At 45.9% G+C, this 22624-nt stretch overlaps 1 protein-coding gene across 19 annotated transcripts in view; it reads right to left on the bottom strand.

Annotated features, from left to right (window-relative positions):
• The window catches only part of ADORA2A (adenosine A2a receptor), a 54236-nt gene that overhangs the window by 17564 nt on the left and 14048 nt on the right, over nucleotides 1–22624 (bottom strand). For 4 of the 19 annotated variants that reach the window (XR_007506837.1, XR_007506836.1, XR_007506832.1 and 1 more), the window contains 5 exons: nucleotides 20328–20551; nucleotides 18926–19826; nucleotides 4940–11318; nucleotides 2485–4275; nucleotides 297–396 (listed from right to left, as the gene is read on the bottom strand). Coding sequence is in view for 2 of the 19 variants with exons in the window: in XM_049807027.1 (XP_049662984.1) it covers nucleotides 10355–11318; nucleotides 18926–19275 (1314 nt within the window). In the remaining 17 variants the exon portion in view is untranslated. Of the gene's footprint in view, nucleotides 1–296; nucleotides 663–2484; nucleotides 4276–4939; nucleotides 11319–12217; nucleotides 12301–18925; nucleotides 19827–20327; nucleotides 20552–22624 lie in introns of those variants that run through there. The other 15 variants (XR_007506834.1, XR_007506840.1, XR_007506843.1 and 12 more) reach the window with 12 other exon arrangements.

Below are 22624 nucleotides of genomic sequence, written 5' to 3'. Positions count from 1 at the left end.
CAAGCTCTGTGCTTCCCCCCCCAACACACATGCAGCAGAAAGCTTTCCCAGCCTCTCCTTTCTTTGTTATCTTATTGCATGGATGCTATTTCCTGTGTTTATTTTTCTTGTCTGGCTTGCTGGCCTGGAGGGTCTCACCTGCTGGAAAACTGCCATTACTTCTCCATCTGCAACACTGACCAAGGATTAGCAAAAAAATAGCCTTAGGTCACTGCTAGTTTCCTTAGGATGCCTGACTACCAGCAGAGGCCAAAGGCCACAGATGCCGAGAGAGAGCAGGTTCCGGTGCATCTTACCTGGAAGCTGACATCAGCAGATGCATCTCCTTAGGAAGCAGAACAGGGACACGTGTTTTACAGCACTGGGATTCATCCGGCATAGAGCAAACACAGCCACCTGGAAAACACCAAGTTCATGGCTACGTCCACAAGAACCTCCCTTCAGAGACGGCGAACGTGTCTGTGCAGCAGACAGAGCGCAGCCTCGTCCAAGACCTGACTGACATGCAGGCTTCAGTGTTCAGTGTCAGCTACATGTCTGTGACATCCTGACCCCGGGATGCAGCCTCATGCTTTTGACGGGAAGAAAGCATTAAACTCTCCCTGGGAGGATCATGTGTCTGACACAGCGCTTCCAAATCAAATGCTGATCGAAAGATCCTCCTGCAAGGGAATCGGAGACTGCTGTTAGCATATAGAGAGCACATCCCTCCCTGCAGTCACACAGTGAAAATCTAGAGGAAGGTTGTAGCTACAGTTCTTCTGAAAATCCAGGTAGTGCTGAACCATGGAAAGGGACAGAGAGCCCCTACATCCTGCATAAATTTCTTGTGCATCCCGGGACTGGCATACAGCAGGAAAGGAGGGATCATCTGCAGATGTAGAACCTAGGATGGGAGGGAACTTGCATGGGAAGCCAGTGCTCAGAGAAAGCAAGCTATAAAGGTTTCTGATTAAAAGCCTTGATTCCCAAGCATTGGCTCCATCCATAAGGAATAGGGGATCTTGGGTTTAATTTAATTGCAGATGAATGTTACATGGGTTAGTTCTGCAGAATGGAAGGCCTCAGTGCAAGTTACGAGATATTACTGTATATTTCCTCTGGAAGGAAATCAAAATGCTATTTCTCATGAATTCAAAAAGGACGCAGCTGTAGAACAAGCAGCTGACTCTCAGCTTTAGCTGTGGCATTGAGTTACCAATGGTGGGAGAAAAGACTATTTCTGTTTTTCTAATGCAACCTTTAGCATTTTGATCCTTCTGGAATTAGAGGAGGATCTTGAGGAGGGTCTGAGATTTTTTTGTCTCCACCCTATTCTGTTAGTGCTTTTGGCATGAATATAAAGAAAGGCAGGAAACACTTGGAATACTGGACTGCTCCCAAATGGCAGGCACCTCAGAAACAAGGCAGCCAGTTGTCCTTTACTTTAAGGTGCCGAGTGCTGATGTAGCCCAGCACCCCAGTGCCAACGCCGGGTGTGCTCCTCTTGAGACTGCCTTTGAATCAGCCATAATCTTTGTGAATTAACTGCAGCTCTCCCCTTGTAGCCTCTCTGGGACTGGGAATGCAAACATTAGCCCTCTTCTCCCCAATGTCTTTTGGCTTTGCAGAATAACTTCACAATCTGATGTGTTACCATTACAGAACAGCTTCAGTTTAGCAGCACATGATTCCCAGCTGTCTGCAAAGCAGCCCTGTATATCACAGCCCCTGCTGCCACGGCTAGCTCAGAAAACCTGACTGTGATTGCTCACAATCATGGTTAACAGAGGAGATGGTATGGCAGGGATTCACCCGACAGCAGGCAAAGTCTCAAAGCTGCCATTCCTGTCACCTGCAAAATTGGCCACATCCTCTGGATGATGGAACTGTTTAATATCACAGGATCCGGTGTGCATGGCTGGGCTGCTCAAAAGACAATAATACAGGAAGCAATACTCTTCAATGCCGAATTAAATCCCTGATGGGTTAAACAGTAATGTGAAAGGATGGGAGTCCTCTTTGCCCCAAGATTCACACCGCTGCAAAGAGCATTCTTCCTTTGCAAGACAGTTCTTCTCTTTTTATGGCCCAGTGGTAAAAGGTTCTATCAGCCTGGATTCAAAATGACCTTCATCCAGCCTGGATCAGCATGGTCAGAGATGGAGGTCCAGTGCACCTGCCCTGCAGGCGGCTTCAGCATCTGCCACTGTTCAGCCCTCCAGCACACCTCCAAAATAGGAACTTGGCAAACAAAGCTAACAGAGTGCATTGCTAAGCAGAACATTCTGCCGAGTCCCAACACCAGGACTGCATGTTATAGGGCACTTGCCAATTCCTGAGTCAACTTTATTTATTATACACTAGAAAGGTCATGACGAAACTCAAAAGATAAAATCTGTGTCTGTCAAGCCACCTTCCTTATTTTCATTGGCCCAGACCCTCATGTTCCACACCAACAATAACAGGACATGGGTTCAAGAGGCACCATGAGTGCAAGCTTACCCTGAGATGGCCCAGGCTTGTTTTGCATTCTTCGTAGAACTGATCCAGGCTGCTCAATTCTCTTTATTAGGACTCTTTTTTTCTTTTCCCTGGATGCAATCACCACACTGCACAAGAGCCTTGCATCCCTGGGAACCCCAAAGCACAGGCACAAGCTGTCACAGCCCAGATGATGCCAAATGCCCTAATGATGCAGCTGCAAGTTCTCCAGCAAGATGAAATATCTTCTGAGATATGCTTAACTCCCGTTTAGAAGTAATATCCTGGACTCATACCAGCCCAAAAGACATCCCCATGACCTCATCAACAGCTGAGGCAGCAAGATACCCCATGCACATGGATTTTCTTCACTGTCATTATGAGCCGTTATCTAATCTCCTTGCCTTAGGTAAGGCAAAAAAATTGGAGGTGCCTAGGGCTCAGGGTAAATCCTTGGCAAACAAAGCCTGAGTGATTGCAGCTCCAGTGCTGTCAGTGTCCAAGCCAGGAGGTTTAAAGACTGCCCTAGGCTCTGTAGAAGTTGCACTCACCTCTCTGGATTGCAGCTAGACACTCCTAAAAACCACAGTCCCAGGTTTGGAGTTCAGTGCAACAGGCTCAGGCCACACAGTATGGATCTGCACTCCAAATAACCTCATCTTTACACAGTTTATTCTGAACTTGCATATTAAAAGCTCTTTCCCCAGTCCTTGCCTTTCACTTGCTGAAGAATCACCATGCTACTCTCATACCCAAACTTGGCTTAGATCATTTTCTTTGACATGTTGCAAGGACTCCAATTCTTGAAATCAATTTCTGATTTTCTGAGATCTGGGTAGTACTGCAGGATCTCAGCAGCAACTACTGCAGTCACACAGCAGAGAAATGACAGTGCTCGTAAGAGTGTCGCATCTTCCAGCCAAAACCCCTCCAACAGTCTCATCCACTGGGTAATTTCTGAGGAAACATCTCCAATATTCAGAAGTGCTCCCCTTTCTTCTCAGGACAGCACTGAAGAGGAGATTGGGAAGTCAGGGAGGAATACAGCTCCACTTACTATTCAGCGAGACTCCAACCTGTAGTGAGTTGCATCATGTAACCTGCTTATTTGCGGGATCAGAGGTGGATTCCTCCCAGGATCACTCTGAGCTGACAGAAGTCCTTCTCCCTTCCCTGAATGAACATACGGGAAATCTCACTCCTCACTTGGTCACTTCAGTCAAATGCAAGACAGTGGGACTCTTTCCTGTGAAAGTAAATTGTGAGGTCCACAGGGCCTCAGACAAGGTGCTCAGAGATTTTACCTCCCTAAAACTTCTCCTCGAAACACACGATGGTCAAGAGCACAGCAGGCACTTGTATGTGCTATTCTTAGCAGCAAAGGCTTCCTGTTTGGGGGCAGAAGTGACAAGGAAGATCCTGCTGCTTTAAATACTGTGAAAGGCTTTTTAGCCAAAAACATAATCCACCCACTACTAGGGAAAACACCATCCCCTGCAGCCCCATCCTACTTCACCATTCAGAAATGTCATCAGTTCCCCAGTGCTGCATTAATATTAAACTATTGAGCTATATTATCCTCAGACAGCTCTTGGTCTACAGCAAAAGCCCTGCAAAGTCTAGTTTCTCTGGGTGACTAAGCCAAGACGTGGATCTCTGAGCAGAGGTTTCCAGATCAGGCCAATTGTGTTAAACTGGGAGCTCTCGCTGTTCTTTCAAGTACTTGCTTTCTTCCCAGGGCCAGGTACGGCCATTGTTCCCCCTGGGCTCCTGCAGACGCCCATTGTTCCTCCGAGCTCCCGGCCTTTGATGCTGCGGAACAAAACGCACAGTGTTTGTGAAAGGAGGGAAAAATCAAAAAGCTTTTCAATTACACAGTTGGTTGAACAGCTCAGGCACAGCTGGCCACAGAGCACCAGGGTGCCAGCACCTCTCCACAAACTGGGGCCTCCAGCCAGGCCTCTAGCCCAGCTGCAAAGTGAACCAAAAGAGGGAATGACCAGTAGTTGATGGTTATCTGGTGAACTTTCACTTCATCACTACCCGATTCCAAATGCTCCTGGATTGTACAATCACTACCGTCCTCATACACGCATTTAGTAGCTGCCAGCTGGAAAAAGCTGGAAATTATTCCCGCTTCATCCTGTCAGCATTGCTCAGAATTGGCTTGAGTGACACCACAGCAGCATCTAGATTTACTGCCTCCATTTCCAGACTAATTTGGCTGGTACCAGGCTGGAGCTAGCTCAGCCCGAGTGGCGTTGGCAGAACAGGACAGAGGTCTGAAATTGGGATGGTCTTACAAGGAGGTCTGAGGTGCAGCGGCAGGGCCACGTAGAAGGAGAGCCAGCAAGCTGGGATTCTCCAGTCACAGCTGGCACAGTTGTGTCATGGTCCAGTTATGGACCCTTCAGGTCCTGCTGTGTAACACAAAGTTCCTGACACTGCAGTGGTTTGGGCAAACACAGTGCTCTACCTTGTGTTCGGTACGCAGCTGTAAACATTTTTTCTCATCGCCAAGACGACAGATCCCAGGATGTCAGAGATGTGAGGGGTCTTACTAGTCCATCTGGGTCTGTCACCTGAGTCCATGCTAATATCTTCTGCAAAAGAATAGGCAGCGCCAGGAAGAGAGCTCTCCGGAAGGATCTATCTATGGAAAAAGCTAATAAAATAATAAGAAAACACTTGCACAAAAAAGGGCCAGCCAGCCAGATCTTCCTGGGACAAAGGCACTCACTCTCTCTTTTACAAATATATTTTATTATTTTAATGCTTATTAAGAAATGTAACCAAGACAGACTCAGCAGCACCAGCGGCTCCTCACTGCCCAGCAGTCTGATGACTTCACAGATATGAAAACTTCACAGATTCAAAAAAACCTTTGGTCAACGCACTTTAAATACATTTGCATGCACAGACTCTCGCACCCCCTTCCCTCCCCTCCCACTGGTAACTGACAAACAGAGGGAAAACAACAACTATATTCATAAAACATTTAAATTAAAAGAGTAATTGGTTTATAGTGACAGCGTGTGCAGCAGGGTGTTCATAGTGTCTTGGTTTGCAGACCACAGAGACAACCGCTCCACAGGACAGGGGGCAGGAACACCAGCTCATGAAACAGAGTGGGGGAAGCAAAGGATGTCCTCAGATTGACAGGTTCCAGTCTTCATTTTAACACATCCTTGTGTGAACAGTCCCAGCAGACAAATAAGACAGTGAGTTACACACAACATGCCCCAGTTTTGGGATTCTTAGTCTGTCAGGGTTAGTCATCTCTCATGCAAATGAGGAACTGGTGTGGTTTTAGTTACTCTTGATGTGTTTTACCGTAAAGAAGGCCAAAAGCTCAGGGCTAGAAAGAAAAAACTCTCCGGTATGACTCAGTGCAGTGTGATGCCCAAAACAAATTGGGAGAGAACTGACTATTAGGCAGCTAAACTTAGCAAACACCACTAGAGAGTATTCTACAGTTTTAATGCATCGCAGCACTGTTGCAGCATGCTTGTCCTTCCCACATAACACAGCTGGATTGATTTGGTTTTAGGTAGGGCTCATGGTCACGAAGCAGAAGGGCTTTTGTTATACCTGGACACGCTCATGAAATGAGACAATGTATGTGAAAAGGAGATAATCCGTAAGAACCATTTCTACCTCAGTCACATATAGACCATATGAAGTCAACCCTCCGCACACATCAGACAAAGTTTCCCCTCTGCAGTGACCCCAGGAGAGCTGTAAGACCGTACATCCTTTCCAGAGCCCTTCCTCAGCAAGTCACACCTTGGTCTCATGCCAGCACCATCTGTGCAATCCCCAGCACCTCCCAGCACATTCCTGCTCCCCTGAAATCCTCCCCAACACCTACCCTACAAATCTTCCTTCACCACCAAGATTTCCCGTCTAACCCTAACCCTCCAGCCTGCTCCCACAGCTCAGAGACATTTTTATATCCACCAGCATCCCCTGGAGCCTCTTTTCAAAGAATGATCAAAAATTCAGACGACTCCATGTAACTCCCAAGTCCGTCTGCACAATAAGCTTCCTACCACCAACGGGGATCAGTGGCAAACCCTTTGTCTACAGTAACCCAGGCTGTCCCACCACGCCAAATGGCTTCGCGGTTCAAGAGCTGCGGCTCAGGCTTGCACAGAGCTTTGAAATACTACTGATCCAAAAGAAACTCTGCAGGACAACGCTGTAAGTGCATTTATTTGCACTCACAAAAAGCAGTGCCCTATTGAAGAGAGGGCCCCAAGACAAACTCTTGATAAAATTACTCCTGGCAACTGATCAAACTTTACTTTCTCCAAAACTCTATAAAGCAAATAAACCCTGGAGCCTAAGAGTCTCCAGGGAATGGTGAAATTCCTGGAATGCCCTCATGCCAAAGGAGGCACCACATCTCTCTATGTGTCTTCAGCCATTTTTAGTAAGAAGTTCCAGTTCAATGAAATCAGTCTTTTCTCACCCCAGATCTTACTCTCTGGACCTACTGCACCTTGGATTCCCAAGGAGGTCTTCTCCAGCCTCTCCTGGTGGTCATCTCATTCTTTCTTTTGTCTTGGTACCATCTTTGTTTATCCAGAACAGCTACATTTCATCAGCTAAAAATTCTTCAGCTGGAAGGAAAATGGGGATGTCAGTAGGGAGGTCAGGAAAAAATCATTTAACTTTTGCTTTTCTAATGATCCCTGCTCTATGCAGTTTGAAAGACAGGTACTTTTCTCAAGAGTGGAGAGTGCTGCCAGGAGAAGGAAAGAGCACATTTCATTGATGGGACTCCACAGCTGCGCTTTTTTTTTTTAAAAAAAAAAAAAAAAAGCGCGCAAGCCTTGAAGTCATGATCCCTAGGAAACAAGAAATAAGAAGTCCAAAATTCTGTTCAAAAGGCTCATGCTTCCCCCCAACAACTGCTTCAGAAACATCTTCTGAAGGTCCATCTCAGACATATGTTTGCCAGAAGGCACAAAGCATGTGGTGCAATTGCCATCCCTTCCTTCCTGTGACTACAGACTTCCAATTCTATATAAAACACGCTGCGTCCTTACCCCCACTGCACTTCCTCCTGCACACATCCCCTGGCCCCTTCACACACCCTTTTCATTTCAAATCTGGATCACGAATACTGAAAGGGACTGGACACATTTGGGGGGCACCTCAAACAGCAACAGAAAAGCTAATTGCAAGACATCTGGAAACTCAGTAAGGTCGGATGGCAATCTGGTTGAGCAGGAAAGTTTTCCAGAGGGACAATCCTAAATTTGTCTCATCAACATAGATCAACTTGATTCTTGTGGCAACCAAGCAAGAGGCTGCCATAATTGAGTGTGAAGAAGCTCAGGATACAATAGAAAGCAACCAACCCACATCAGCTGTTGAAAGTCTGATGCAACGTGGCACAAAACATCCCTTTACAATGGCAACTAAACCTCAATAGGAGACACTTCGGCACTCGCGTGTGTTCCAGCACATGAGCGATCCTGGTATTTTCCCACACTTCCTTCCCTGCTCTGCTTCTTTGTGGACCTAATTGTTATTGACATGAATGCCGGATGTAATCTTGTGCTATTCTTAGAAACATTGCAGCTCCCAACTGAGGCCTGAAGAGATCAGACCCCCATTTTCCTGACTGAGTTCCTCTGCCACTGGTACAGGAGGTCAGAGGAGCCACCTACAGAAATATTCCATCAAGAAAGATCAAGAGTAACAAGATCCCAAGTCACCCTACAGAGGAACTACCTACGACGTCAGTTACAGAGAAATGGCTTAGTGTTTGTTAATGGTGCTGGAGTGATAATCCACTCCTCTGACGTTAGACTACGTGGAAGAGCCGTGCCAAGAAAGCAGCAATTCAATTAAACTCTGATGTCTATTGTTCTACAAGCTTGCCTGTCTTTCTGCTAAGGATTATGGTGGCAACCACATCTTTTTATCCATCTCACAGTAAGCTTTGTGCTAGCTTGGAGCAGTTACATACTCAAACATGTTCAGCATTATAAACTACTCCCCACCTTCACATAGGGAGACTGGCAGAAAGAAAATTCTCCTCAAATAAAACTGACTTTTCATTTTAATAGTTCACAATATTTAAAATAAACATGGAATAAGAACACACAAACCTAACCTGCTCTTCCTCAAATATCAAAATCCAGTTCCCCTTTCCTTTCTGAAAATGAAATTATTTGGCTTCTGAAATGTTAGTGGACAGACACAAAGAAAAGCCAGGTTTGGGGCATGATATTTCTGATGTTTTCAGCTAGGGAATAAGCTTCAGATCCCTGGAATTACCAGACTTTTGGTTTTCCAGTAGGACCATTACTGCCTGTCTCTCCAGAAGGCTGGTGGTGTTGGACATGGATTATTTGTCTGGGAAAAAAAAATAAACAGACAACCTTTCAGTAGAATTCAAGCTGATGTGGCATTCTGCTGTCCTTGAGCTACCAGGCTTCATAAGCGATACAGAAAATTAGGAAACTGCTGTGGAACACCTCTACAACAAACCACATCAGTGCATACACTTGCTGTAGCACAGATTTGCCTGTTCTCTTACACAGACAGACTACTGCAGTTTCTAAGCTGATTTCCACTACTACTGACATCTTTCAGCTTCTCGGATTAGGAGCATCTTCTAACCAGACCCAGCTCTGTTGGCCTCTGCACTGCAGGGACAAATCAGGCTTCACAGTAAAGCACATCAGGAAAAAAATGAAATCACAGGAGAAAAGATGTTTAAATAGAGCTTATTGGAATTCCAAAAGTAAGTGTTGGGTAGTGTGTATGTGTTCCTCCCTATCCCAAGAAAGAAGAAAAAAGTCCCACAGTCTTTTGAGTGAGGACAAAAATGACCACAATACGGAAAATTAGCTCCCCTCACACACATATGGGGCCATGGAAAGAATTTGCATTCTAGGAGCTCAGGAGGACAAGCACAGAGACGGGGGGGAAAGCAGACAGTGCCCACCAGCCTACAGACAGCTCACATGCCCGACAGCTCTTTGCAACACCTCAGGGCACGTCCGCGCCTCTGACACAGACCACAACCTGGTCTGCTTGTCTATTATCTGCAGCACCAAGTCCAGCTAGCAGCCCTTTTGCTACGGGAAACCCATATTACAGACTTTTCATTATTTGTTAGACGAAGTTGAGAGCTATGAGGTTATATTTGCCTTGTGCATCTGGAACATTGAGCGCTCTGGGAATGGATATGAGTTCTTGCCCATTTTTCTAACTTAACATTAAGTAATCTTATCAAGACAAGAAAAAAAACACATTTGAGCAACCTGTTGCAGTATAACCTTTAAAAACATGAACTGAAAGACAAAATGCCATGGTTGAAGGTATCCAAAGTTCCCATCAGGTAAATTCCTTCCCTGTCCAAGCAGCTGCTGGCATCCTTCCTGACCAACAGATGTTGCTACCCCCCTTCTGTTTGTTGCAGGGCCAAAGTACTAAAAGGCCCCTTTCCCCGTTGCTCTTTGCAGTTCAGCGAATACTTGCAGCTATGCTTTTATTTCTGTTGGTAAAGACAGCAAAACCGACACACAACCACAGACGCACAGTACAGCGTAATGTCACGATATGCCCTGCATCAGCAGGGTCTCCCAGTGCTGAACTTGGAATGCCATCTTTGACTTTGGCACTGCTCTTGGTGACAGATCATCGATGGCTCATGTGTCCCTCCTTCCTTAGTCCATTTCAACGGTCTCTTGGCTTTTCTCCAGTCTAGTATTTAGGATCATCCCAACAGTCCTGGGTAGGGCCCCCTTTCTCCACAGCGATCTGAATACACACCTCTCCCCCCGCCCCCCAACCTCCCCTTCTGCCACGGCAGAGGTCACCAATGGAAAAAAAAAATAATTCTACCAGGAAGACCTTGAAAGTCTCATCAGGAAACATCAGCTGCTGCTGCGAAGGCTGCTCTTTCCAGATCTGAGTAAGACACCTGGGCATCAATTAGCTCTTCACTGTGAAGCTCCCTGTTCATGCAGGCATCCGAGAGAATCCCATTTTTGCAGGAATGTGGGAGGTGCCCATTTGTCTCCACATCCAGAGCATTTCCATTCTGGTGCCATTCGAAGCCAGCTTTGCATTTGTTTAAGTCCTGCTTTTCAGGATCCCTGTGGATCTCTCCATTGGTGTATACTTCTAACGCATACTCACTGATTCGTATGCTGGCGTTCTCTGCGTCCCCACCGTGAGTGGAAGTCCTAGAGCTGGCCGTTCCTGCCTTGAACGGCTCCTTCCGGCCCAGGATATGCTGGCTGATGATTTTACGGAAGGTGTATCGGAACTCCCTGATTCGGTAGGCATAAATTAGAGGATTTACAACCGAGTTGGCATGAGACAGGATGATAGCCAGATACATCAGCCAGAGGGGAGCATGGGCACAATTTGGGCAAAAAAGGGTAAAGCAGTTAATAATATGTAGTGGAAGCCAGCAGACTGCAAACAACCCAACAATGATGGCTAAAGACTTAGCTGCATGGACTTCCTTCTGCAAAGTGGAGCGAGAACGTTCCCCGTGTACCATCTTGTTCTCCATCTGCTTGAGCTGCCGCCGGGCTGCCATGAAGATTTTCAAGTAGATACCGAACATGAGGAGGAGGGGCAAGAGCACACAGGCAAAGAAGTTGTAGTAGACCATGTACTCCATGGTGACCACAGCCTCAAAGAGACATGCCACCATACTGTTGCTGCAGTTGATGCGAGAGGACTTATTGGAACCCAGCTCTTCGATCTGGGAGCGATTGTGCCACCCTAGCATTGGTGTCAAGCCGATAATGAAAGATAATACCCAGCAGATGGCAATGATACCTTTAGCTCGAGAGCCAGTCACCAAGCCATTGTACCTATAAAGTAGAGGAAATGGGAATTACATCAGTATCATTCAACAGCCCGACACCCAAGCAACTTCCCAATGGCCCAAAAGACAGAAGACAGCAAGAAAGGAGTCTGCTTCTCAGAGGGACCTTTGAATCGCTGTGCAGAACTCGCACAGCACAGCACAGCAGGGACCACGGTGACATTGTATGCCACGAATTTCCCTCCCTTTCCTTTAGGCACCTAGTGAATAGGTGACAGAAAAGCAGGGAAATTAATACAGTTTTCATCTGTGTTCCTTCACTCCACCAGCCCTATTGGTCATGCACATAGATCTTGCAGCCTGGATAACCAATGACACTGCTCTGACCCTTGGTGATGAAGACCACCATGGCTCTCCTGCTGAAGGCTAAGGCAGTTCCTCCTTTCTGGCAAAGGAGCAGTCTTGTAGCATGGAATTGCTAGGTCTGTCTTACAGTAGATCTGTAAGCCAAATAGCACAAACGAACTCGCAGACACAGTGCCATCAGCCCCGTATCCACGTTCAGGTGTGCTCCAGGGAAATTCTGCTGACTCAGTTGCAGAAGCCAGGCTGGCATTGCCTTACACAGCATTTCACTCTGCTCCTTCCACAACGGCACTTTCACCAGCACCAACCTTCCTTCAATAACTGAGACTAGTCAGCAATTTTCCTCACCAGCCCAGCTAAGCTGACCCCATGTCTTTCTCAGAAAGGAGGAATTAAGCTGAGGACAGTGCTCTGACTACAGGTGCACTGTGGGCTGCACTGCACACACCAAAGGGGATTTCAGTGGGGGAGGTATTGATATGCCCGGCTGAAGCAAGTGCTCTTAGCAGTAAATTCTCCAAGATCTGTTGAAAGAGACAATAAGCAACATGGTAAGAATCTGACAGCGCAGCCAGGGACCTTGGTTTGTTTGAAATATCGGCCAGTTCCCAAGGCCTCACAGGTTATTGCGAGTCCTGAGCTGACTCCACCAGTTCTTCTCTCTGAAAATGTAAATCAGGGCAACAGTTTAACATTTCAATGCAATTTCCTTCCCTTGGTAATGCTTAGCATGGAAAGTAGATGGCCGGATTCCCACATCGTCCAGCGTGGGTCCCACACTGTACTTGACCCCATGTGTCTGCGATCAGACAACAGTAGCGCTGGGCTCCCAGTGTTTACCCAACGCTCCTTCTCCCTCTGTCCCCAGAATTCTCTCAGCAAACAAACATATAAAAAAAATAATAATCCAACAAGCCATAGAAATCTTTCCATCTCTCAATGAAATAGTTACTCCCACAGGTTCATGCTCCTATCCCAATGCAAGTTCAAGACAGGGGAGGAGAAAGGCTGCTTTTGCCGGGCACAGTACAGAAGGAGATCCTGCATGTGCTTTAAATACCTGCTGATGGGCCTTGGAAAAAACCTGGCTCCACACAAGACCCGGCAGGCTTGTGTCTCCCTTCCTCAGTTGCATTTCAAAATCAGAAAAGAGGTAGTGAGGGAGGGAGTCAACCACAGAAATTCCCAGTACCCAAAATACACTGAAATCCTCCTTCCAGAAATAAGGGAGGGATTCAGCTGATTCTGAGAGATAAAAAGGTTTCTCCAGCCAGTAGTGGATCCTGCTCAATGCTTAGGGGATGCTAAGGGCACAGCACGGGTGGTAGCAGGGACTGCTCACATTCAGACCTCATCAACACAGCAAAACAGTATCTGAACTTTGAAAAGTATACTTAGGGAGCAAGAGATTGGCTGAAGGCACTTGAAGCTTGGAAAAATAAAAGACAAACAAAAAAACCCTCAAAACCCTGCAGCCCTGAAATTGGCTACATCTTGTCATAGGAATTTTGAAATTGTGCAGCTGTTATCCCACGACTAGAGATGTCCCTTCCCTTCCACTAAAAATATATTCATTACTGCTCCAGGCAACCACCCCCCTACTTCTTCCTCCCTCTTACCCTCTGGGGATTCCCATGCAACAAACTTTACAAGGCTTAGAAACAGCACTTAACCCAAGCAGCTGCCTGCTTTCCAGCTGCAGAGTATTGTGCTGGCAGTGGCAATTATCAACTTATCGGTGAGTGCATTTCCCTAATGCCTTGGTTGGTATCTCCGAGGGTTAAGAGAGAAAGCTCACAGCATCTCGTGACACAGTGTGGTGGCACTACGTTGGCCACGTACCCACTGAGAAGTGTTCATTCGCTTGGGAGAGCTTAGTTTCTAGGATCCACATGAGACACCTCTGGCTGACTTGGCTGAAGTAGCGTTATTGTCCAGGCGGACTTTCCTGGACTCGTTCCTTTTGTCCACTCAGAGATGTCACCAGGCTGGCATCAAAGAGTTTGTGCACCTGTCTAGGCATCTTTCTAGGCTCACAGCAGCCAGGCCAAAGCTGCTCTCTGTATCCCCAGTGCTGTACAGCTCTACATGGTAAGTTCAGGGCTCCCAGGAAGCATCACGCATACTGTGAGTTGCTGGCACCTATGCAGCAGACACAGCCTGCTGAAAGGAGGTGGTCACACCTACAGCCTGTGTTCTGCATAGCTGGCGGGTGACTTTGTACCACGTCTGATGTGTCCAGACAGCACTGGATTGTCTGTGCAAAAGCAGTTCTCGTGCTTCCTGGAAATACTGGACTTGCTACACAAACAACGACTTCTACTCGTGAAATTCCAGAAACAAAGAACATTAGCACAGAGCACAGGGACACTCACAGTGGAGTTGTATATGGGGATAGGGTCACCTGACTCCTCTTAGAAAACAAAATCCACTTTTGCAAATACAGGGAAATGTGGATGTTTCCCCCAAAATAATTTCACCTGCCCTGCTGCTCTCCCAGCCGTTAGGCTGGCAAACTGACTCCAGGAGAACAGCTGCCCTTGGTGAACGCACAACTCGTGTGCTGCCTAGAGTAACTTGGCTAAAGATGTGACACTTCTCAGTCCTTGGCCTAAGCTCTGTGTCACCGAGACAATGATTCCTGCACAAAGTGTAGTACCTCACCAGTCTGATTCATAAACTATCAAGCTGGGTGGAAGACAGAGCTGGTATAAGAACTACAGCATCCTCAGGTAGAAGTTAAAAATCTTTCCATGCATTGCATGATATGTAGCTGGCCTAACTCATCGTCACAGCATCCGGCCAGCCTGCTGCTTGACTTCCAAACTCACCTCTGGTTGACAGCACTGCACATCTTGGCCAGATGGCTCTGCCATGCACGGAGCACATTTCAGCCACCTTTACAGCACCACACCAGAAAGCCCGTGCTCAGCACTGGGGGCACTGGGCTTTGATCTGAATTCCAGCAGTGCTTAACGATTTTTAACAACTCACTGCAAAACACTGTTCACTGAACGCATCCACTCAACAGCCCCCACCTCAGGCAGCTGCAGTCATAGGAGGCGAGACAAAAGGAGGATATTCTATCCCTATTACATGTATCTGGAAATGAGAAACACTGACAATCCCAGATCATCCTGGAAATCATGTGGCAGAGCAAGAAATGAAACCCAGACCTTCTCATGCACCATCTAAACAACCCTTTCCCAGAACTCTCAGTCAAGAAACTTTCTCCCCTATTCCCAGGTGCTAACTGATACTAGTGCTTGTCTATGCTATGGAGACAGGGTAGGTGGGATCCCACAGGTGGGCGCAGGGCTCTAAACAGCAGAGGCAATACAGGTGGACAGGCACCGTTCTTTTCCTCGTGGCACGATCAACTTCCAGGCTAAAACCTTGGTAACAGCAAGTTCCACTGCAGCCCATGAAGCCATAGACAACTGGCACTGCTTTCAAAGCCATGCCCATGCTTGTTCAAAGGAGGAAGTGAATTATCCTTCTTTCATATTAGGCTGAAACTGCCCATAATCTATTTGACACAAACATAAGCGCATGTAGGAAACGCTCGTCATAAAGTCAAAAGGTTTATGGTGAGCAGGTAAAGAAATAAGTCCAGATATGGCTCAAAGTGACATTAAATCCCTGATTCACCAATTCAGATGCTCATATATGAGCATTTGAGAAGGCAACCCTAGAGAATTAAAGCAACTGCTGACACAGACTGTTCTCAGCACAAAGGCCCCTTCAACGTCCTATACTTTATTCAGGGTTTGTGTTCATCTCCCCTGTTCTTCCTGCCCCAGACTTTGAGAAGCCAGTTCTTCACGTCCAGCTCCACTAGCCTCTGGCAGAAAAGCATCCCAACACAACCTCAGAGCTGCAGTTTCAATCACCACTACATGGGATAAATCTGTCCCAATGTTCCAGACATCAGGGAGCTGCACCTTAGTAAAGCTTTCCCAGAGAAGCATCCCAGTAGCTCAGGAAGTCATCTCCAAAGCAACTTTCATCGGAGGAAAAGGTCTGCACTTCAGCAAGTCACTGTAGTTGGCACTGTTTGACCTGCGTAAGTATTTTTGCCACAGGTGAATACCTGAATTCAGCACATAGAGCAAGCAGTAACCTGAGAAAACTTTTCCGTTTGGCTGCAGGAAGAAAAATTTCTCCTCTCTTTCCAGTGCATCAGAGCTACCTGCCCTTCACCATGGGAGTATCTTTACCACAAATGCCCGCACAAGAACACGTGGCTGGGCACCGTGCCTGCGGAGCATTTGCTGGCACCAAAGAGCCTGGAAAGCAGCAATTGTTCTTGGCCCATGAGTTCATCCTGGAGCTCAGACTCCCAGTGAGTTTTGTTTAGAACACCCAGGGGTTTTGTATCAGCGAGCGTAGGTTTTCAGGTACCTGCGATGTTAGAGACACAGTTTGGATTTTATCCTAGACCAAACAATGGCTAACACTCACTTCCTCAGGAGTGCTTTATTGCCACTTGCAGAGTGTTACGTTTGTATAAAACCTGGCAGAATTCAGCAAAGTGTTTGAGAACTTTTGGAAAGGTTATCAAATTCTACACAATATTTTAATAATTTGAAAGGTAGAACCCATAAGATGTTCACAAATTAGTTTTTATGTATTTTTAAATTTTACCTATAGATGTCTTTCCTCACTGCAATTTTTGGGGGGCCGGGTCTTTTATCCCCAGAAAAATCATTCCAAAGATAACTCTGATCATGTACTGAGGTGTCCAAAACCAAGCAGTATCAGAAATCCCGCTCTTCTGCCTCCTTAATACTGATAGTTTATTTGTGTGGGAACACACATCCACATATGTATCCACTGAGACATGTGGTTACCTTCCTTAGGACAAATCAGACATGAAACAGTTAAAAAGAAAAAGAAGAAGAAAAAATAGGTTTGGCCCTTTTCAGTTTCGCTAGAGTGAAGGAAGTCTGATTTATTCTTTTTTTAAGAGCATTCATCTAATGAATATTAGGAATGCCTGGTGTTACCTTTCTTGTCCTCTGAGGAGGAGAGAAGAGGCTTTCCCAGGCATTAAAGCATGGGGTAAAAACATTGCGTCTTTAGTGGCAGAACTTTCCTTCCAATGGTTTGACACGTTTTTGAGACAACCAGATATTAGAAAAAGAAAAAAAACGAGGATGTGAGCAGTCTGAATCATACCACATTTCCCTCTTCAGCTAATCAGCTTTCACTTTCTCAGCACGTCTGAGGCTATAAATCTAATGCTTATTCATCCATAAATTCTTAAGGGGAAACACAATTGACAAGTTCTTTGCTCCTACTGTAAAAGGACAAACCAGCAGAGGACAAGGAGGGGGAGGCACCCATGGGTCTACCTGTGGGTTTCTGCATCCAATCAACTCCACTGTTCTGGGGTGGAAGAGGGTGTGCTCTGTTTTTTCAAAAACAAAACAGCAATACTGGTACTGTGCCCAGCACTGATGAAGTCTGATTTTTCTAAAAGACTCTTTACCTTGGCTATTCCAGGAAATTAAATTTTCAAGACAATATAGTTACAGTGATACCCCCCAAAATGGGCAGAAATCCAGAGTTTTAAAATCCTTTTCCTGGCAAGTCATCCTCTAGCATGAAGAGCGCTTAAACTGTCAGCAAAAGTCTTCAGAGTTAGCTCATAAGAGATGAATTAAAGACATCAGGCCTTCTCAAAATCATTTCAGAGGCAAGCTCCGAGGGCTACTCTACAGTCGTTTCTTTACCATTTATGCTTATTTTGGTTTATAAACTGAAACCATCTCTACATAGAACTGTGGAAAAGCGGAGACAGTCTAATTTATAGGTAACTAATATCAATAGAGTTTCTTCGCAATGGAATGCAATAGTTATTCCTTACAACTACATCAAAAGGAGAGGCTGTAACAGGTATGACTATAGGTTTGGAAACCAACAATTAACGGTAACATTACAGCAGCACAAGGTTGCTAAGGCAAGGCTTCAGGAAAGACTGTGCTGCACTGGTCCACATGAAAAGGTAATCTCCGCAGCTCTAGGGAAAATAATGCTTGCTTTTTTTTAATGGGAGGTTTGTGTTAATTGACATAAGTGCTGGATGACCAAAGTATTCACAAGAGACAAAACTAAATTGCACAGGTCAACACAAGTGATTTTAGCTCAGCAGGAGTGAGGATGTCCAAAAACTCAAACTTGAGAGCACAACAATCAGAAACGTGTTCCATTTTTGCAGCCACATTTGTTGTTCAGGATAGGAAGCAAGTCTCTCCATTCCTGAGAGTATGCTGCATTCTCCTAAGGACAAGGTGGGAAGGAAGGAGACCCCTACACTTTGTCTGCACCGGTCTCTCCTGGGGATTCCTCTACATCTTTCGAGCTTACCTGAATGACTCGGAAGCATTGTCACACAGCATTCAAACCCAGCCCACAAAACACAATGCTGCTTCACGCCCACGGTCAGATATATCCCGTCGCAACAACATGCTTCTGGAAAACCGAACTGAGTGGCAGCCCCTGCGCGTGTGGCAAAACTTCCCCTTGTCTCACACCAGCCTCCCTGGTTCCACACAAAGTAGCAGCTAGTCATATTCGGCTTTCAAGCTCTAATACTGAAACATCCTTTTCTTCCTTTAAACTCCAGAGTAGAGACCACAGAATAACCATCTTCAGGTCTGGGTCGGGACAAGCCTCTGCCTTGATCTAATACATGCTTTGCTTCCAGAGGCAGTGCCTAAACTAGTCCAAACCGTCGTAAGGCCCATTTCTTCATAGCCTGCTGCTTCTCCTCCCTTCACATTTAATGGACCCCCAAGACAAAACCCCCATCCACAACCCTGCTGCTACAGCTGCAGGCAGAGTCCCCCATTCTCCCCATGGGGAAGGAGACAAGTTGACCTCACCCCCTTTCTGCCCTCCACCATGTATTGCTTTAGCTCCACTTTCCCACAGCAATCCTTCTGGTGCTGTTGGCGGCAGCTCAGGGCACAGGTTATTGATGTTACCGCACGATCCTGTCTAAATATGGAACGGCAGCTCCCAGACAGCACCGATGTGATGCCATGGGCATACACCGTATGAGGACAGAGAAGAACTGGAAAAAGAAGCAACCAGAAAATCCAGCAGCCAAAGCAAGCCTTCAAGACCTAAAAAAGTTTTTTTTCAAACTAGAAGATAAAAAGCGCTGATCCTCATTTAACTTTTCCTTCCTCGATTCATCTCCAGATCTGTTGTTTTTACTGATGTTCATCCCTCACCACCCTAGCTCCCCTCTGTCCCCCCAGCCCAACCCGTGCTTACCTGAGGGGTATGCGGATCGCAATGATTCTGTCGATGGCAATAGCAAGTAGGCTGAAGATCGAACTCTGAGTCAAGACCAGGACGAAGCAGGCGATGAAAAGGCAGCCATAGAAGAAGGCACAGAAGCCAGTGCTGATGGTGATGGCAAAGGGGATTGCCAGCACACCCACGGCAATGTCAGCAGCAGCCAGGGACACCACAAAATAGTTGGTGACGTTCTGCAAGTTGCTATTCAGATAGACTGCCCAGCAGACCAGGATGTTCCCCAGGATGGCCAGCACTGCAATGACCAGTTCCAGGATGATGTAAGCTATGTCTGAGAGGAAGTCTTCTTTCCCATGTACTAGCATGGTGAGAACGACCAGGCCAATGTGAGAACGTGCCAGAAAAGCTCAGCGTTCATATCTGCAGAGCACTGAACAGCCAAGATATCTCAAAGCTGTCCGGGGTCTGAAGAGCACTCAGCTGCCAGCCAGTGAAGGTTGCTCACACGCACCCGTTTTTCCCCATAGCCGTTCAAGATCTTTACAGTAGCGGGTGTCAAGAAAAAAAACCCAAACACCAGGGCTTGCCAACTCCAGCAAAGCGGATTAACCAGATGCAGAATAATTCAAACTCCAGCAGACAAATGGGCAGGAGAATATCTCACGTAGGCATACACTCCGCCCCAGGCCACGAAGTCCAGCAGGCAACACAACACAGAAAGTGTATTGTATGGCAGCGTCACATCGGCTATGACTTTTTGTTTCCTGTTGACAATCACACTGCTAGTCATGGCTTCCTGTCATGTACATACCTACTAGCAACATCCTCCAGTTCTCTTTTTCACCTTTTCCCACTAGGACTTGGGAAATATCCTCTTCAGCTGAAGCAAGCATTCAACTTCTTCACTTGTAGTTTCCTTTAAGAAAAAAAAAACAACAAAACAAACACCAACCACATACGCTAAGTAATCAGCTCTACGGAGGAGATGGAAAAAGCAAAATCTCATTAAAGTGGCACACTAAATTGATAACGGATATTAAACAGACCTAGAAGAATACATCATTGGCAAAAATCTCACATTTTGTCTATCCTGAAAGCTGCAGGGCCAAACCCAAGGTTCAGGAAGGCAGTATTTCACAGTGGTGATGAGAAACAAGGGATGTTTTGTTTTCGAGGCTACCAACTGAGCTGGCACTTTAGCAGCTGCTCAATAGTCTGCCCTGAAACACGAGAGCCCACTAATTACGCCTTGGCAAGCGCTGTGGGTGCACAGAGGAAAGGTGGAGGAGCCTTTTTACGTACACCTGTCTCTTTCTGATCACAAACACAAGACTTGAGCCATCACGTGCTGCCCACCCTCGTGTACTTTGCCACAAAAAAGTGCTGCACCAATACCCTGCTCTGCAATGACACGAACCTTCTTTCGTAAAGGGGTTATGTTGCTGGCATGTATGGTCACCACTCTGTTGCCATACCCAGTCTTTCCTTCAAGTGCACAGAATCTGGAACGTGATCAGCAGCAGGGAGAATAGTTCGAGGTATGTCAGACAGTGACATCTTTGAGGACTTTTCCGCTGAGTATGCACACTCTCTGCAAGGGTCTCTGCAACGCCATCATTTTTGTTCCCGTAAATCTTTATCCTACAAGCAAACCGTTTATTCATTATACCTGCATTGTCCATAGCGTTTGTTGCATCCACAGATTCAGGTCAGCATCATTTTTCAACTACAATCAGCCAGAAACACACTGACCAAGATACACCTCTCCCAGAAACACACACATAGGCACAATGCTGTCATCTCTCAAGCACGCACTCATGTTCCTGGGGGATCGTGCACACAAATCTGGCACTAAAGTTGGTGCCGCTTGCAAGGAAACATAGTCCCTACAAGCTGCCATTTCATATGAACAGATACACATCATCTATGTATGCTTGCATGCCTCGCTCACACACTAATCTTGCGGGTCACCTCGTACCTCTGCTTTCAGATACAGGCATTTCACCACAGTTGCAGCTAAAATATAGCAATGGAGAATACAGTTCCCTGAGCTTTGTGCCACCGTCGAGAGAGAATTGTTTGCTGTCCTACCCTGTCACTTCTAGAGCGGGTTTTCAACCTTGTTTAGCAAGCTTTAGCAGTAATATTTTCTCATTAATTTAAGAAAATGGCTACTTGAAACATCAGAGGGCTGGGGGAGAGAGACACACAGCACTAACTGATAAATCACTCGAGCTCAGTTTCAGATGCAACATGAGCCCCCCAAACAAAATATTGTGGGGAACCCATCCACAGGTGATCTGGTGTGGTCTAATTCAGCAAGGTTTCATGCCTTCACAGTTCACTCTGTTTTCAAGTCAGAAACCTAATTTCTCAGGATAAAATAAAAGGGTAAAGACAGTGATAATAAAAGAAAATACAATTAACTTGTGATTCACATCTGATCTCAGGAATATAATCTAATTTTAGACCTTTCATTGATTTAGAGCTCTATTGCTAATGCTGCATTTGAAAGGAAAGTGAATGATTCTTAGTGGTTTGGATGTGCTTCAAAAATCTAGCTTTCTCTCCACCTTCAGCAATCTTGTTTATGTGTTTTGTTTGGTTTGTGTGGAAGAAATCGACAGAAGAGATTAGTTTGTGATCTAGCTATTAAGAGGAAGATAAAGATAATCCATTTAATCTTTTCTGAAGAACAAAAAACCCCAAGAAGTTTCTATATTGTCTATCTTCTTTTAGCAAAAACTCCAGTTTTCCACTGACCTCCTAAAGATTGCTTCTGCTTTCTTGTATTTCAGGGATGTCAGTGACATGCTCCTACATCACTCTGCTAGCATCTCATTGTCCATTACAAACCCCAACAGGTTTGTTTCAAAGCAGTGATACTGAAAACTAACTCCCTCACCCCAGCCTGACTTCCAGGGAAGGCGATTAGAATTAATACACGATAGAAATAAAGAAAATCTGGAAGGAGAGAAAACAGAAAGGGCAAGGTGAAAAATAAGCAATGCTTTGTGCGTGTGTGTGAGCAAGAAAAGGGAAAAATGACAGGAAAAAGTTGGTAGGAGAAAAAAAACCAACAAGAAACAAGGGAAGCAGCAGGCAAAACAGGTCCTAAGAGAAAGACAGTGTGTGTGCCTGTCAGAGGTACGACACACGGCTGCGCCTGAAGGCTCTGAAGGAGTGCGAGCTCCCGTGTCCCTTAGCATCACGGCAGCAGAGATGGTGAAGGGGTAATACTCCGGCAATGGAGCAGGGAGCGTACACCTCTCTGCTTCCTAACACGCTCACATGTTTCCATGCAGGTCAAGCTCATAACCAAACTCCCATGTCAGGACAAGTTTAGAAAAATTTAATAAATTACTGTGACATACTTGGACCAAAACTATGGCTATGTAAAATAAAACCACCATAAACACCCCACAAGCTACTCTGAGATGAAGTCAAAGACTGAAGAAACCGCTTTTTGAAAGGAGCCAGCCTGAGAACTGGACACATTAATCCTGATGCTGAGAGGATTTACTTAAAGTCCTGCTATGTTGCTCTTGCACCTCATATTCATACCACATACACCTCAGTGAAGAGGATCAAAGTGAAATTAATGGGATATTTTTCACCTTTTCCGAGCTTCCTTTAGTAGGATTATGAATCCACATTAATCCTAGATGCATTTTGTTTAATCTGACTCTTTTCAATGGCTCATCTCAAACTCGC

Source organism: Accipiter gentilis, chromosome 7 (genome assembly GCF_929443795.1).
Source record: "Accipiter gentilis chromosome 7, bAccGen1.1, whole genome shotgun sequence".
NCBI lineage: Eukaryota > Metazoa > Chordata > Aves > Accipitriformes > Accipitridae > Astur > Astur gentilis.
Note: the sequence above shows the minus strand (reverse complement) of the source record. Positions and strands in the feature narration are given on the sequence as shown.